Here is a 13,870-nt window from a genome sequence, read left to right on the forward strand (position 1 = left end):
ACTAAATGAAAGACGTAGCTTTATATCCATAATTCCAAAAGTACTCTAAGAACTGCAACTGGATGTGCAAGCTTTGCTCTAATTTTTAATGGCTCTGAAGAACAGAAAACCATTCACTACGCAGCACAGAACATTCTACACAGAGGCCATGCACACACACTCTCAAAAGAGTGTTCAACGTCTGAACCTAAGATGTTACCCACAGTTTACTGAACGGAATTTTTTGTCATCCATCCAACATGGGGCACAGATTTTTCTGCCACACTTACCATCCATATTTTAGATCTCCTTCTTTCACACTTAACTGTACAAAGTTTTAAGAATCATGAACTGTTTCATTAGTACTTTTTTCCCATAAATGCATATAGTAATCAGGGCTTGGCCCTTTGAAATAGTAAACTCAAGCTCTATGCTGTGAACTTGTGCTAAGGATCATATATTTCTAACACTAAATCTATTTGACAATTAAGTCTTCTTGCCATATCATATAATGATGTTGTGAAACTTACATCCAGTCTTACTTCAAACCTTGAACTCTGTGTATTTTAGAAGGGAGAAGACTCTCTCTGGTTAGTTTGAGACTTTATGTATTAGGAAAATTAAGGATGCAGAAAAATGAGTGTTACCTTGGCTGGAACTTGAGGGGACCACTGAGCGATGTTACTCTTGGATGGATCAGGGACATTAGGCCAGATATGCTTTTTAATTCTGCAGAAGATTAAAAACAAGGTTAAAAGATGCACTTTTAAATTCCTATGTGGATACTACAGAACAAATATTTAGGTAGAAAATATTACCTGTGTCAGTATAAACATACACTTCTGTTACTCAGAGCTAACTATGAATATCACAGCAAACTTCACAACTAAAAACAAAGTCTGGACATGTTCCAAGACTGGCTTTTCAAATACAGTGCCCATAAAAAATTGATTTTAGAAGCAGCAGGGATATCAGAATGAGAAGGGCAAAATTTTGTCCTTCTAAACCAGAAATAAAAGTTAGTTGACTGGGGACATGTAAGAGATGCTCTTTGCCGGGAAAACACTTCAGCTCTCAGCTAAAGCCACAGGGAAGAACTCTGAGGTAAAAAAAGCTGGAATAGGACACGATATATCCCACTAAATACTAAATAAGAACTGAGTAAACTTAACATTTGCTAACACTAAATAGCTTGAATATAGTTAAACTGAATATTCTGTGCTTTATGAAATGAAAGACTTCATTCTAGTCCCATCTGATGACTTATAAAACAGTTACACTTACAAGTCACGTTTGTTGAAGCAAAACAAAACTCCAAGGAGTACAATCAACAGGAACGCCAGACACACTGGTACAACTATGGCTTCAATTTCTCCCCTCCCTGAAAACAAACAAACAAACAATCACAAAAAAAGAAAGACACAAAGAAAAGCATTAACAGCCCTTTTTTGGTATAAAAGGAACTCAGCAGCAGCACACAGTTCCTCACAGGCCGGGACAATATGAAACCAAACACACAGCACAGCCTTAAGATTCAGCTTCAGAAGAACCTTTTCCCTCTATGAAAAAAAGCCTGTTTGTAAACTTACTAAAAGCTCAGTTCAGTCTAATGCCTTGCATCAATAAAAGCCACAGATCGCTCCAGAAGTTATAATGTTACAAATAATTTTTACAATGTAGGCAGATACAGTTTCTAAGTGAATGCATCTGTGGTCCAATTTCAGGGACCCACCAATTGCCATATCAGTATCATGACCAAGTAATTAATGTAAGCCATCTATCAGTTTATTCTGTACATCAAAACATCCTTTGCCTACAAACACTTAAAGCTGCATTGTTGGCATGTATCCCTTCCCAAATGATGTATATATTTTATAAGTAAACCTTACAAAACGCTTAGGGAAGAGCAACACTATCCCAAAAGAACACTTGATGTTGCTGCTTTTACCATTATAAACAGGAAGCTGCACATATAAATTTAACTCTTCACAGTGAATTTCTGCAGAGAAGTGTAACAAGTGAATAGCCATTAAAATAGAACTGTGGAAGCTGAATAAGGGTTGTAAAGAATGGCATGTGCTGACAGGCATCCACATTAGCAGGTCAAGATTCCCAGCCTGAAGCTTTGCAGAACAACAATCAGGAAAATGAAGGCAATCTACTTTCAGATTAAAATCAAGACCCTAGACACTGTCTTTAAGATCAGAACAGGAGCCATCCAATATCAGATAAGGTTACAGAGACACTAGAAAATCCTGATTACTCACACAAGTGGGCCACTCACTGTACTCCAAGCAATAGACAAGAAGCACATCTCAAACCATAAGAAAAATTCAAAAACATGTGGAAGGAACTGCCTGAAGGAATTGTAAATGAATTCAAATAATAAAAGAAGGTCAAAGATACTTTTGTGTTTGAATGTTGGACAGTTTCTTGCACTTTGTGAGGATGAACGATTGAAATGCCTTTTTCTTTTTTTAAATCATGTTCCTCTCCTGTCAGATCAGAAATTGAGCCCTCTATACTACTGCAACATCGATTCCTACTTCTGTTGATTTTTCCCCATTCTTCCTTACCAAACTTCTGTGTGGTAAAAGTAAAATCAGGACCACTCCTGCCTCCTTCATCTGTGTATGCCATCATCCGTACAGTATACAGTGTGTCACTGGCTAGAGAAGAGAGCGTATACTCTGTCTTGGATGGATCCACTGACACGGCTGAAGAGAAGAAAAATATACTAGTTTTCAGTATGGTTTGTTAGATCTCCATAAACACAAAAGCATTAAGACACTACATCTTAAGAGATAAGAGCTTGTGCAGAATGTGCGGCTGCATGGAAAACAACCACCACAGAAAGATTACCAACTTGTACAGTGAACACTGAGGTTAATTCACTTCTGTGCACGTTTGAACTTATTCCTTCTTTGTGACAATTCATTTCAGAAAGCAAACTGAAAGTAAAACTGAAGCTTAAAGGGCTCTAATATGCAGAATACATAGCTAGCTAGAAAAAAATCTAGCAGATAACTAGAAGCATAAGTAAACTGACCCTCTTATGTAGATCTTGAAAAAAAAATAAAACAAAACACCTTTCTACAATGTAATCTCCCCATCTGTGTCCGAAGCACTGTCAAACACACTTTAGTCTGTTTCTCATTTTCTAGGAACATGCATTAGGAAGGAAACACATTGAGTACATCAACACCACAAAGCATGTCTGCCTTCTGTTACCTGTTTCATTTCCATCGACAGTTTTGTACAATATTGTGTAACTTCTGATGAATCCATTTTGCTCATCTACTGTGAGATGGTTCCATGTCAAAACAGCTTCAGCTTTTCCTACTTTTTTTGTCTGAACAGTTGGTCCTTTTGAAGGACCTGTAATGGTAGATGAACAAGATGAATGTTAGCTTCTATTGCAGATCCTTCCGTCCATAAAAGTAGTGTGTTAATGAGAACTGGACTGCTATTTCATAAAAGCTTCGGTAGAATAGCTGGACTAACTTATGTACAAAGCATTATTTTAAGACAACACATGATTTTCAGGCTATGTAGCAATTTCAAAGAAGCTTTAAAAGGAATATCTAGAGAAATGTATGAAAAAGCAACCAGATGAGATCACACACAGTTTTCCACTGAAGTCAGCTATTCCTGACTTCATATACAGTATCTAAAATTATGTTGATAAAGTAACAAAATCCTGTGACAAATTCTCTGATAAAAGCTGGAAAACTGCACACTAAAGAACTGAAGTTAACAGAGGGGACAAAAACAATTACATCAGATGCCCTTACGTGTGGGGCCACTTTTAATTATGCCGTTCACATGAAAGCAAAGGTTTCACTACTTCAGCTAAGATGTCAGCAAATGTGCTCCAAGGTGACTCTTGTACTTACGGTCCTGCTGAAGGTAAGCCTTCACAGACTGTCCACTTCCCTGGCCATCAGCATACAGAGGGTACACAGTTATCAAGTAACACTTGAATGGTTTAATGTCACCTAATAAAGGAAATTTTAAAATATGTTGTTTCAGAGAGTTAAATTTCTCACTATCTATCTCATTTACTTTAGATGCAGGGTCCCAAGACTTCCCTGTTTTGTTAAATGGCCTTATAACTAAATGCTATTATTCTAGAGCTCATTTACATACTGCTCTGAAGAAGTAACTATGCGAAAAATAAAGTGTTTCATTGAAGTATAAGCAGACTTAATAGAATTTTGGCTTTTTTCCTCATTTATTCTAATTAAGCCTTTAGCTGTCTGCAACACTGAACCACAGAATTATACATGTGAGCTATTGATCACAATCTGAACAGAATTGTGAAGTTGATTGAGTTTCATTGTTTGACCTAAAGATGCGTGACAATTTGATTTGGAAGGACCTCAGCCTTTTTACCATTTCAGTTGTTCCCAGGAATGAAGAGATTAAAAGCAAAATGCAGATAAGAGACTTTTTTTAGCATAACATGAATTTCAAAATTAAAAAAACTAGTTGATTTGGCAAAAACATTGATATTTCCACATGGTTGTTATAAACTATGAGTAGTCCTTGCATTATCTCAGATTCCCATTCTACAAAGAGAAACCTAGTTACCATAAATATATTTTTCCCTTTGAGAATATTCACTAGGCTCTTAGTTCTTAGTTCTACAAGATATTTACAAACTTGTAAGTTAAGTACCTTTTAAGTATGTTCCTTGAATGCTTCCTGGTTCTATTTGCCACTCTGTGATGCAGTCTGAGCTGTTGGACATCAGACACCATTCAATCACGTATTTAAGAACATTATTAGGAGCAGCCCATCCTACCCACAATTTGCCATCTTTAGGTAGTGTTCTAATATTCTTCACAGGAGCTGGAATGAAAGAAAATGGAAAAGTGCTGAATACTGACATTTCTTCCACCATTTAGTCAAAATAGCAGCTGTCTTGCCAAATGTGGATACTTTTGATTATTGCAATGGTGAAAACTTGGCAGAATCAAAGAAAATGTTAGTCATTTGCTGAAATTAAGTAGCTTACATCTGAATTTGTATCAGAGAGACAAACAATACTATTTAATAACTCTAAGTCAGACACACTTTTTCTCCTATATAGCAAGTTGTCTTATTGCACAGTAAAAAGTTACCATATTTCTTCAAAACTAAAGGGTCTATATCACAGCAAAATCAAACATACAGACCTTCTAAGTTCCCATTCCACTCCTGAATATGCTCATGTACCTTACCAAGCCCTTCTAGCTACAATACTGCTATGCTGAAGCCTATCTTTAGTTGGGTCATTTAGTAGTTTTCAAATCTGTGGCTCTCCCCTAGTGTTTACACACCAAGTATCAGACCCACTGATGTATTAAGTTTTGTTACCTCTGCTCCTCATTCTTGGATTATGCAAAAGGCTAGATTCAGCAGATGAGGGCAATAAGCAGAAACCAGCTTGCATTTACTACTACCATTGCACAATAAAAGGAACATGATACAAAGGAAAATGAACAGAGTTGTCTGTTTCCACCATTTCACAAGATACAGGAAACACTGGAGGGTAAGACAAGGGCAAGAGCAGAAAGGGGAGGTGGGTGGGAGGGAATACCACAAAGCAGAAGGAAGAAGAACAATAGCTAAACTGGACATACATGAAGTAGATGACACTTGCTTCCCCAAATATTTTATTTTTAGAAAACAGAAATGCCTGCTATTCAAGAAGAAATAAAATAGAAAATGCAGTGTAAGTTGCTCTGTGGACCATAAGGAACTGTGAAATAGCACACCAAACTTGCAATGAATTCACGAGTGCCTACATCGCCATGAATCCCAGCACACATAGGTTGCTCCAGAAGTAATGCCTCCTATTTTTTTGTGAGGTACTCAGCTCTGGAACAGACACATTCTGTGCTAAAGCAGGGAACTGCCTTGGCTGGTTGAGGGGCAGCCTGGTCAGGGAGCAGCTGCTGTCCTCTGCATAGGAGTGCTGTGGAGATGAAGCCAGGAGCAGCAGCAGGGTTACCCACTGCATGTTTAAAACCTCCCACATAGCAAATCTAGCCATGGTCTCCTCTAGCCATAAATCTTTGGCAAGCAAGAATGTGGCATCTCAAATGGCATGCCTGCCTAGAAATGTGGCGGTTCAAGTCTGGCTGCAGCAAATGCATGAGCCAGTTGCTGTTGGTGAAGGGCAGCAGGGATTCCACCTGTGTGAGGTATGAGTAGGTGGATACTGTATGTGATGGCAGTATGGTGACAAAGCTCAAGGAGAAGGTGGAGAGACTAAGGTGTACCAAAGAGTGTGAATAAGAAATTGACTGCTGCTGTAACCTCCTGCTGAACAAGTGAGAAAGACACTGGGGTGATACCTCTCAAACAGTAGTGGACCTCCTCCTCTGCCACTGTCAAGCAGAGGGAGACAGATGATTTAAGAGAAGAGCAGGAGTGGAAACAGGTCCCATCTTAGTGTCACAGGCAACCCCCACCTTGAGCTACCTTGATTTCCTATGTGCCCCTGCATAATAGGTTTGATGCTCTAGAACTTGAGGGAGAGGTGAGTGACAATGCGATGGAAGGTCCACTCACAAGGCAACTGACTCTGCTCAGTACTGCCTCCAACAAGAACAGAAGGGTGACTGCCACAGGCAACTCCCTGCTGAGACTAAGGGAGGGCCCTGTATGTCAGACTGACATACATGATCCTTGAGGTCCCTTCCAACCCGGGTCATTCTGTGATTCTGTGATTCTGTGACCCTGCCCACAAGGAAGTGTGCTGCTTCCCTGGGGTCCAGGTCAGGGATATTTCCAGGAAACTTCCTCGTCTGATTTGCCCCTCTATTATCTTTTATCGATAGTTCAGACCAGCAGTGATGAAGTTGCTGAGAGAAGCTTGAGGATTATCTAAAAGGACTTATCTAAAAGGGAACTGGGACAGTTAGTGGATGGAATGGGCAATACAGATTGTATTTTCCTCTATCCCATCAGTGGCAGCAAATGATACTTAAAGGAGCAGGAAAACCCATCTCATAAATACACAGCTGAGAGGCTGTTGTAAACACAAGAATTTTGTCTTTTTTGACCACTGGTGGTTTACTCAGCACCTGGCCTGATGGCTGTGGATGGGTATCACCTGTCTCAAAGGGAGAAGTGGATTCCAGGAGCTGGCAGGGCTTGTTAGGAAGGCTTTAAACTTCGTATGAAATGGGAAGAAGATAAAATCAGGCCTGTCAGAGATGAGCCTACGTTAATGATGATGGGACTGGAGCTGAGGCAGGGGGCTCAGCTGAAGTTTATCTACACTAATGCATGTAACATTGCATGAGCAACAAACAGGAGGAGCTGGAAGTCACTGTGCAGCGGACAAACTAGGACTTAGTTGCCTTTACAGAAACATGGTGGGATTGCTCCCAGGACTGGAGTGCTGCAGAATGGACAGGCAAAAAAAGAGGGGTGGTGGCAAGATTCTCTGTGTTTTGAAGTAGCAGTTGGAAATGATAAGGTGGAATCTCTGTGGGTAAGGATCAGGGGGAGGGCCAACAAGGCTGACATCCTGGTGGGAGTCTGTTATAGACCACCTAACCAGGATGAAGGGACACATGGAGAATTCTTGGAACAGAGTGCAGAAACTGCCATCAGCAGCCCTCGCTCTCATGGGGGATTTAAGCTTCCCTGATATATGCTGGTGTCACAGTTTAAACAAAAATCTACCTGTGTACCATGACAGCTGGAAATACAATACAACACAGAAAGAGCAATCTAGGTTTCTAGTGTGTATGGAAGATAACTTCCCGATGCAGCTGGTAGGAGAGCCTACCATGGGAGATACCCTGGTAGACTCTCATCTACCTGCAGGGTCATAAAGATCCAGGGAACTACAGGCCTGTCAGTCTGACCACAGTGCCATGAAAAGTTATAGAGCAGATCATCTTGAGGGAGATCACACGGCATCTGTGGGACAGCCAGGGAATCAGAGCCAGCTAGAACAGGTACATGAAATGCAGGTCCTGCTTGACCAACCTGACCTCCTTTTACGTCCAAGTGACTTGCCTGGGAGATGAGGCAAACGTTGTTGATGTTGAAGGTAGTCTACCTAAGCTTCAGCAAAGCCATTGACAATGTTTCTCATAGTACTCCTAGAGAAGCTGGCAGTCTGTGGCTTGGACAGATACATTATTTGCTGCATAAAGAACTGGTTGGAAGACCGGGCCCAGAGAGTGTTGATTAATTAAGCTGCATCTAGCTGACAACCAGTCACGAGTAGCGCTCCCCAGGGGTAAGCACTGGGGCCTGTCCAATATATTTAATGATGACCCGGATGAGGGCTTTAAGTGCAGCCTCAGTAAACTTGCAGATGACTCCAAGTTAGCAGAAAGCATCAACCTGAATGGAGATAGGACAACCCTACAGAGAATTCTGGACAGGCTGAATAGCTGGGCTGAGGCCAACTGGATGAAGTTCAGCAAGACCAAGTGCCAGGTCCTGCACTTTGGCCACAACAATCCCAGGCAATGCTACAAGCTCAGGGCAGAGTGGCTGGAAGACTGTGTACAGGAAATGGAGCTGGGGGTATCGACTGATACTTGTCTGAACATGAGCCAGCAGTGTGCCCAGGTAGTCAAGGCCAGTGGGATCAATGCTTGTATCAGAAATAGTGCTGCTAGCAGAGGCAGGGAAGTGGTTATTCACCTGTACTCAGCCATGGTGAGGCTGTAGCTCAAGTACTGCGTTCAGTTCTGGGCCCCTCACTATATGAAAGACATTAAGGCCTCAGTGTGGTTGCAGAAGGGCAACAAAGCTGGTGAGGGTTTAGGAGCACAAATTTCATGAGAAGCATTTGAGGAAGCTGGGATTGTTCAGCCTGGAGAAGTTAAGAAATAATTTTTTCCTCTGAGAGAGTGGTCAGGTGCTGCAATGGGCTGCCCAGGGAAGTGGTGGAGTCACTGTCCCTGGAGGTGATCAAGAAACATTTAGATACTGTACAGAGAGACATGGTTTACTGGGAAATATTGGTGATTGGTGGATGGTTGGACTAGATGGCTCTTCAGTGTTTTTTCCAGCCTTAGTGATTTTATGATTCTATGAATCATTTCCATGGAAACTGCAACATTTACATAGAGGACAATAGCATTTGATAAATAGCTACAAAACACTGTTTTTGAACATAGCTAGCACCATTAGCTGTGCCTCTTCACCAATGATGAAAAAGGGCTTGCATGCTGTGCTTTTAAAAAAAAAAAAAAGTATGCATAGCTGTCTGGAACATGGTTCATCTGGAACAATGCTGTTACCATAGCTGAAATGCACCACACACCACCACACTGTGCTCATATTCACTGTTTGATCTCCATAAATGTTCAGCAAGCACTGACAAATGTCAGTGACTAAAACTTTTTTCTGCATGGAGGAATTCAATGACACATCTTCGCTTCATAAGCACTTCCATGTCATATGCCAGTTTGTCAGACTTTTCCTCTGCTGCCACCAGTCACACAGCAACAAAATGCAAAGGAATATTGGTGGGAAAGTTCAATTTTTACATCCGCCCCACCCACCAACATCTGACTCTAATGTCATGGACCAACACTCTAAAACAGGAGGCATTACTTTCAGAATAGTCCTTGTTCAATCTGCAGAGTGATTAGAAGGGGTTAGGAGCACACATGCATTTAGCAGTATTACAACTGTATGTTAATGTAAAAGGTGTAATTTTACAACACTGAACATTTTTTATAAGAAGTCACAGATTCTACTGTTCTGTGCATTTGAATGTTAGAGACATTATTGTAATGCTAACCTTTTGAGTTACTTGATGGAATAAGTAGAACTGATGGAGGGGATGCCCCAACTCTGTTATGGGCAATCAAAGTCACTTCATAAGTTCCATTTGGCAGCTTTAATGTAAGGCTGGTGGTAGTAACGTTGTACCTCCATGGTGGATGGGAGAGGGGTGGTTTAGCTCTGACAGTTACTTCATACAGCAAGATTACTCCATTGGCTTCATATGGCTCTAGTGCCTGTCAGAAATACATTTTTTTTAGATTATAGATTATATCAATACTGAACAAACGTGATTAGCTTTAAAGCACAGTTTAATGGTTTAGAACTGAGAGAAAGACAAGTTACATATATAATTAAGTTAATTAAAAGAACTGCAAATAGCTTTAAAGTTCATTTCTGTAAAACAGTACTCTCTAGAACTATTTCTTTTTTAAATCTTGCTTGACTCATAATCCTATACAGCAATCTAACAAAAGCACCTCTGTCAAGATTTTGGACCTTGTGTGGAAAAAAACGTGCATTTTGTGCAACTTCACAACACAATATTGTCAAAAGAATTTCATGTTATAGGCTGGGTTGACCTTAAATGCAGAACAGCATGAGCAGTTTTATTATAAGTAGAAAAATATTTGCATCTGTATTATCTGGAACAATATTAGCTATCAGGGAATGTAGAGAACATTCTTAAAGAGGGTGAACTTAAGTAACACCATTTTACCAATTCTAAGTTAATTAATAACATCAGAGTGGCACATGACATACAAGTTAAATCAGAAAAGGATCCATATACAGGGAAGTTCACCTAAGGCATGTATCAACAGGAAAATACTAATAAAACATACTAATAAAGCAAAGCTAAATTAAATATAACAGGTCAGAAGCCAGAAGAAAGCAGGAGATAGGGACTGATCGTTGCATTCAGTTTCACAGCTTGGGATAATCAGTAGCCTATTCCACACGAACACACAGAGCTGTAAATAATGTCTGGTCTCTGGAATATCTCTAGGTTTAATGGATTTTGCAGCTGAAGGATTCTTGTATGATACATTAGAAGGCATCATATCAAACTATGTGCAAGGGAGTTTCCAATTCCACACGCAGCCCTTGAAGACAGCAATTGGGAAATCTCCAAGTGGATTCTGGATTACTCACAGCCTTAAAATCTTACTTTCTTATGAAGAAAGAATTATTACTCACTTATTAAGAAGTTATGAAAAATTTTAGGTCATTTTTTGTATTGATAACTGTTTCATCACAGATATCTACTACATCTGTTGAGGTAAATTTACACAAACTCATTTTAAAAATAATATTCAATTTTTGCAGCTTAGCACATTGTTTTACCTTCCACATCAGTCGTACAGTCCAAAAAGACGGTGAGGGAGATGCATCAATGGTCCTCCATATGGCTGGCCCTCTAGATGGTTCTACAATAATAATAATAATAGTAAATAAATAAATAAATAAATAGTTTCCTTATTTCCCTGAGAAGAAAGCAAGTTTAGGTATGGTAAGTGAAACAGCTTCATGAAAAGGTATCTTGAAGGGATGAATGAAATACCAGTTCTGCTCCAAACACTCAATATCAAAGAAAGAGAGCACCACCAAAGAGAACATCAGTGACAATGGCCAAACTCAACATGGCTGAGGCACAGCTAAATCTACACTGCGCATCTTGTGTTCAGAAGCACAATACTACTCTTCTGCACACTGATAACCTTGTTGCACTCAGTAACCACTACACCATCCCTACCACTCAACATCAAGTCACTTCAAAATGGCAACTGCAGAATAGTCAATGAGGGGACTGGTTTCTCCCACAAAAAAATACCCTTTTATTATAAAAAGGTAGGAAGAATCTGAATAACAGAGCTGCAGTACTCCATGTACAATGCTACAACAGTTTTTTGTGTCAGTACCATTAAAAATTTAAGTAGTACTTCCACTGTAAATTTCATTTCAATGCAGAATGAAACTATTACAGTGCATAAAGCAAGAAAAAGCGGCCAATTCTTGGCAAGGACTTTAATCATAAGGGAAAATGTAAGCCTTGAAATGCATTTAAATTTATAATCTCAGTAGACTGTGTTTGTGTGGGAGTTCTTTTATTGCATTTTCAGTGTTAATAATTAAAAGGTTTGGCAGTTTCATATCTAAAAAACAAAGTCAAGTCTACAGGGTGCATCTTGCCTCTTTTACTCTACATCAGGAGGAAAGAACTAGGAACTGACAAGTAAGCTCTTAATCTTATTTCAGTACACACCTTTGATTCATGGAAAATGGATGGTAGATATCTATCTCACTTAATGCAGATCATGACTGCAACATGACTTGCCTCATGCTCTTTTCCTACTTTAACACCTTGGCTTTCAGGCAAAAATAAAACACTGATGCTTGATCACTAATTTTTTTTTTTCCCTTGCAGAGCAGGCTGCAACAGCCAAGCAGCAGTGCAGTTTATCTAGTAAACAGGAAATCTGAAATTCCCATTGCTCAGACTGAGCAGTAGAACACACTCCTCTTCCATGCAATAGAAAGCAGTAAAGCACTGTCACTGAAGCTGAAAAAAAAAATGGCTAGGATATTGAACAAATATTTTTATAACACCTCCCCAGAAAAGATTAATCTTTGACTGCAGCTGAAAGTTAGTCATTCCATACATACAAATTCTACTCTGCTTAATGGCAGGTTCTACCTACAGGGGTTCTTACTGCTCAAATGTAAACTCAACCTAAAACTTCACTTCCTGAGAGCTCAGTTAGGATAAATAAGGAAGGACTTCTGACCCAGTGCAGTAGAACAATAAGCATGAAGTGGTGTTTTGACAACAAAATCCTTTATTGTTTTAACTCTGTTCAGAGACAGATGTACTGAAGTGCTTGCAAGGCACTAAAAAACTAATTAGAAACCGCCAAAGGAAGACCAAGAAGAGCACAAGGAAAAAAGGCTATAAGCATAGGGAAGGGAAAAAAAGGACTAATTCAGAAGCTAAACAAATACCACAAAGTGCTTATAGTAATCTGAGAGAAAAAAAAAAAAGAGGTTCCCTGTCAGCTATCAAGTATGTAAGCAGAAGTCAGTGCACTGTCTTCATATTGGGTCGGATCATTATGGAATAGATATAAAGCAAACACTGCAAATTAGAAATGAAATGGAACTAAACCAAAGTAAACCAAACAATGGTTTCAAACCTCACAGTGCAAGAATTGGACAGGAAAGGTTTCTAATAATAACCAAGTTCCTTGAGAAATAAGGCTTAAAATCCCAACAGTGCTTATTTCTTTTTACAGCCAGAAATCAGCAAGTGATTCCTAATTCTGCTGCTGATTATTTACTTGGAAATCAAGCAAGCTTCTAAAAATCAAGCCACTCTGAAGATAACTTATTCTCGCAGTCCTCAGAATTCACTAGATATACTATTGTAATACAATTATACAGCACACCTCCTCTGCTGCACATAGATACCTTTGGCTACAGTTACTTCTTGTGGGTACCAAGTAAATGTATCCTGAAAAGTATTATGAAGTAAAACTGATAAATCATTTCAAATTAGTCAGAATTATCAGATTACTGTTCAGCATCAATACTATACATTTGAGTCACTGCAATTAATGTAGTAAGTCACTGGGACATTTTTTGAACACAATGCAAGAAACTGCAATTTTCTAGAATACTGGTGTAACAGTCTTAAACAAAACATATTGCCCAAAGTTCAGTTTTCTAATTTGATTACAGAGGCAATAATAATAGCATAAGTAAATGCAACACCCAGCCATTTCATTTAACCTTTGCAGCAGACAGCTGTGTAGTTATTTTCATACAGGTTTTGCTAATACTATGAACTGGATTTCCTCGTTTGAGCCTTGCACTTAGTAGAAAAAGGATTAGTAGAAAAATTAGTAGAAAAACAGAAAGAGAGGCTTCCTACCTCTCTCTGTGTAAGTCCTTTCCTACTCTAGTTATCCTTTTATCCTAGATATTTACAAACTTATCTAGTTACTTGCAAGAGATGACACCAGCACTGAGGCTGTAAGCAAACTCAGAAGAGAAAGTTTCACTCTCAATTTATTGGTAAACAACAGAAATACTGACTAATTAGCAAGCAATGCAGAGAAAGAATGAATATTGTTTCCATTAG

General features: G+C 39.3%; 1 protein-coding gene across 1 annotated transcript in view; it reads right to left on the bottom strand.

Annotated features, from left to right (window-relative positions):
* The window catches only part of IL6ST (interleukin 6 signal transducer), a 34,594-nt gene that overhangs the window by 5,834 nt on the left and 14,890 nt on the right, over positions 1-13,870 (bottom strand). The window contains exons 8-15 of the mRNA XM_015848721.1: positions 11,077-11,159; positions 9,749-9,968; positions 4,660-4,833; positions 3,876-3,977; positions 3,211-3,357; positions 2,556-2,696; positions 1,264-1,360; positions 627-708 (exon numbers count right to left, since the gene is read on the bottom strand). Of these exons, the coding sequence (XP_015704207.1) occupies positions 627-708; positions 1,264-1,360; positions 2,556-2,696; positions 3,211-3,357; positions 3,876-3,977; positions 4,660-4,833; positions 9,749-9,968; positions 11,077-11,159 (1,046 nt within the window). The remainder of the gene's footprint in view (positions 1-626; positions 709-1,263; positions 1,361-2,555; positions 2,697-3,210; positions 3,358-3,875; positions 3,978-4,659; positions 4,834-9,748; positions 9,969-11,076; positions 11,160-13,870) is intronic.

This window comes from Coturnix japonica, chromosome Z, assembly GCF_001577835.2.
Source record: "Coturnix japonica isolate 7356 chromosome Z, Coturnix japonica 2.1, whole genome shotgun sequence".
Lineage (NCBI taxonomy): Eukaryota > Metazoa > Chordata > Aves > Galliformes > Phasianidae > Coturnix > Coturnix japonica.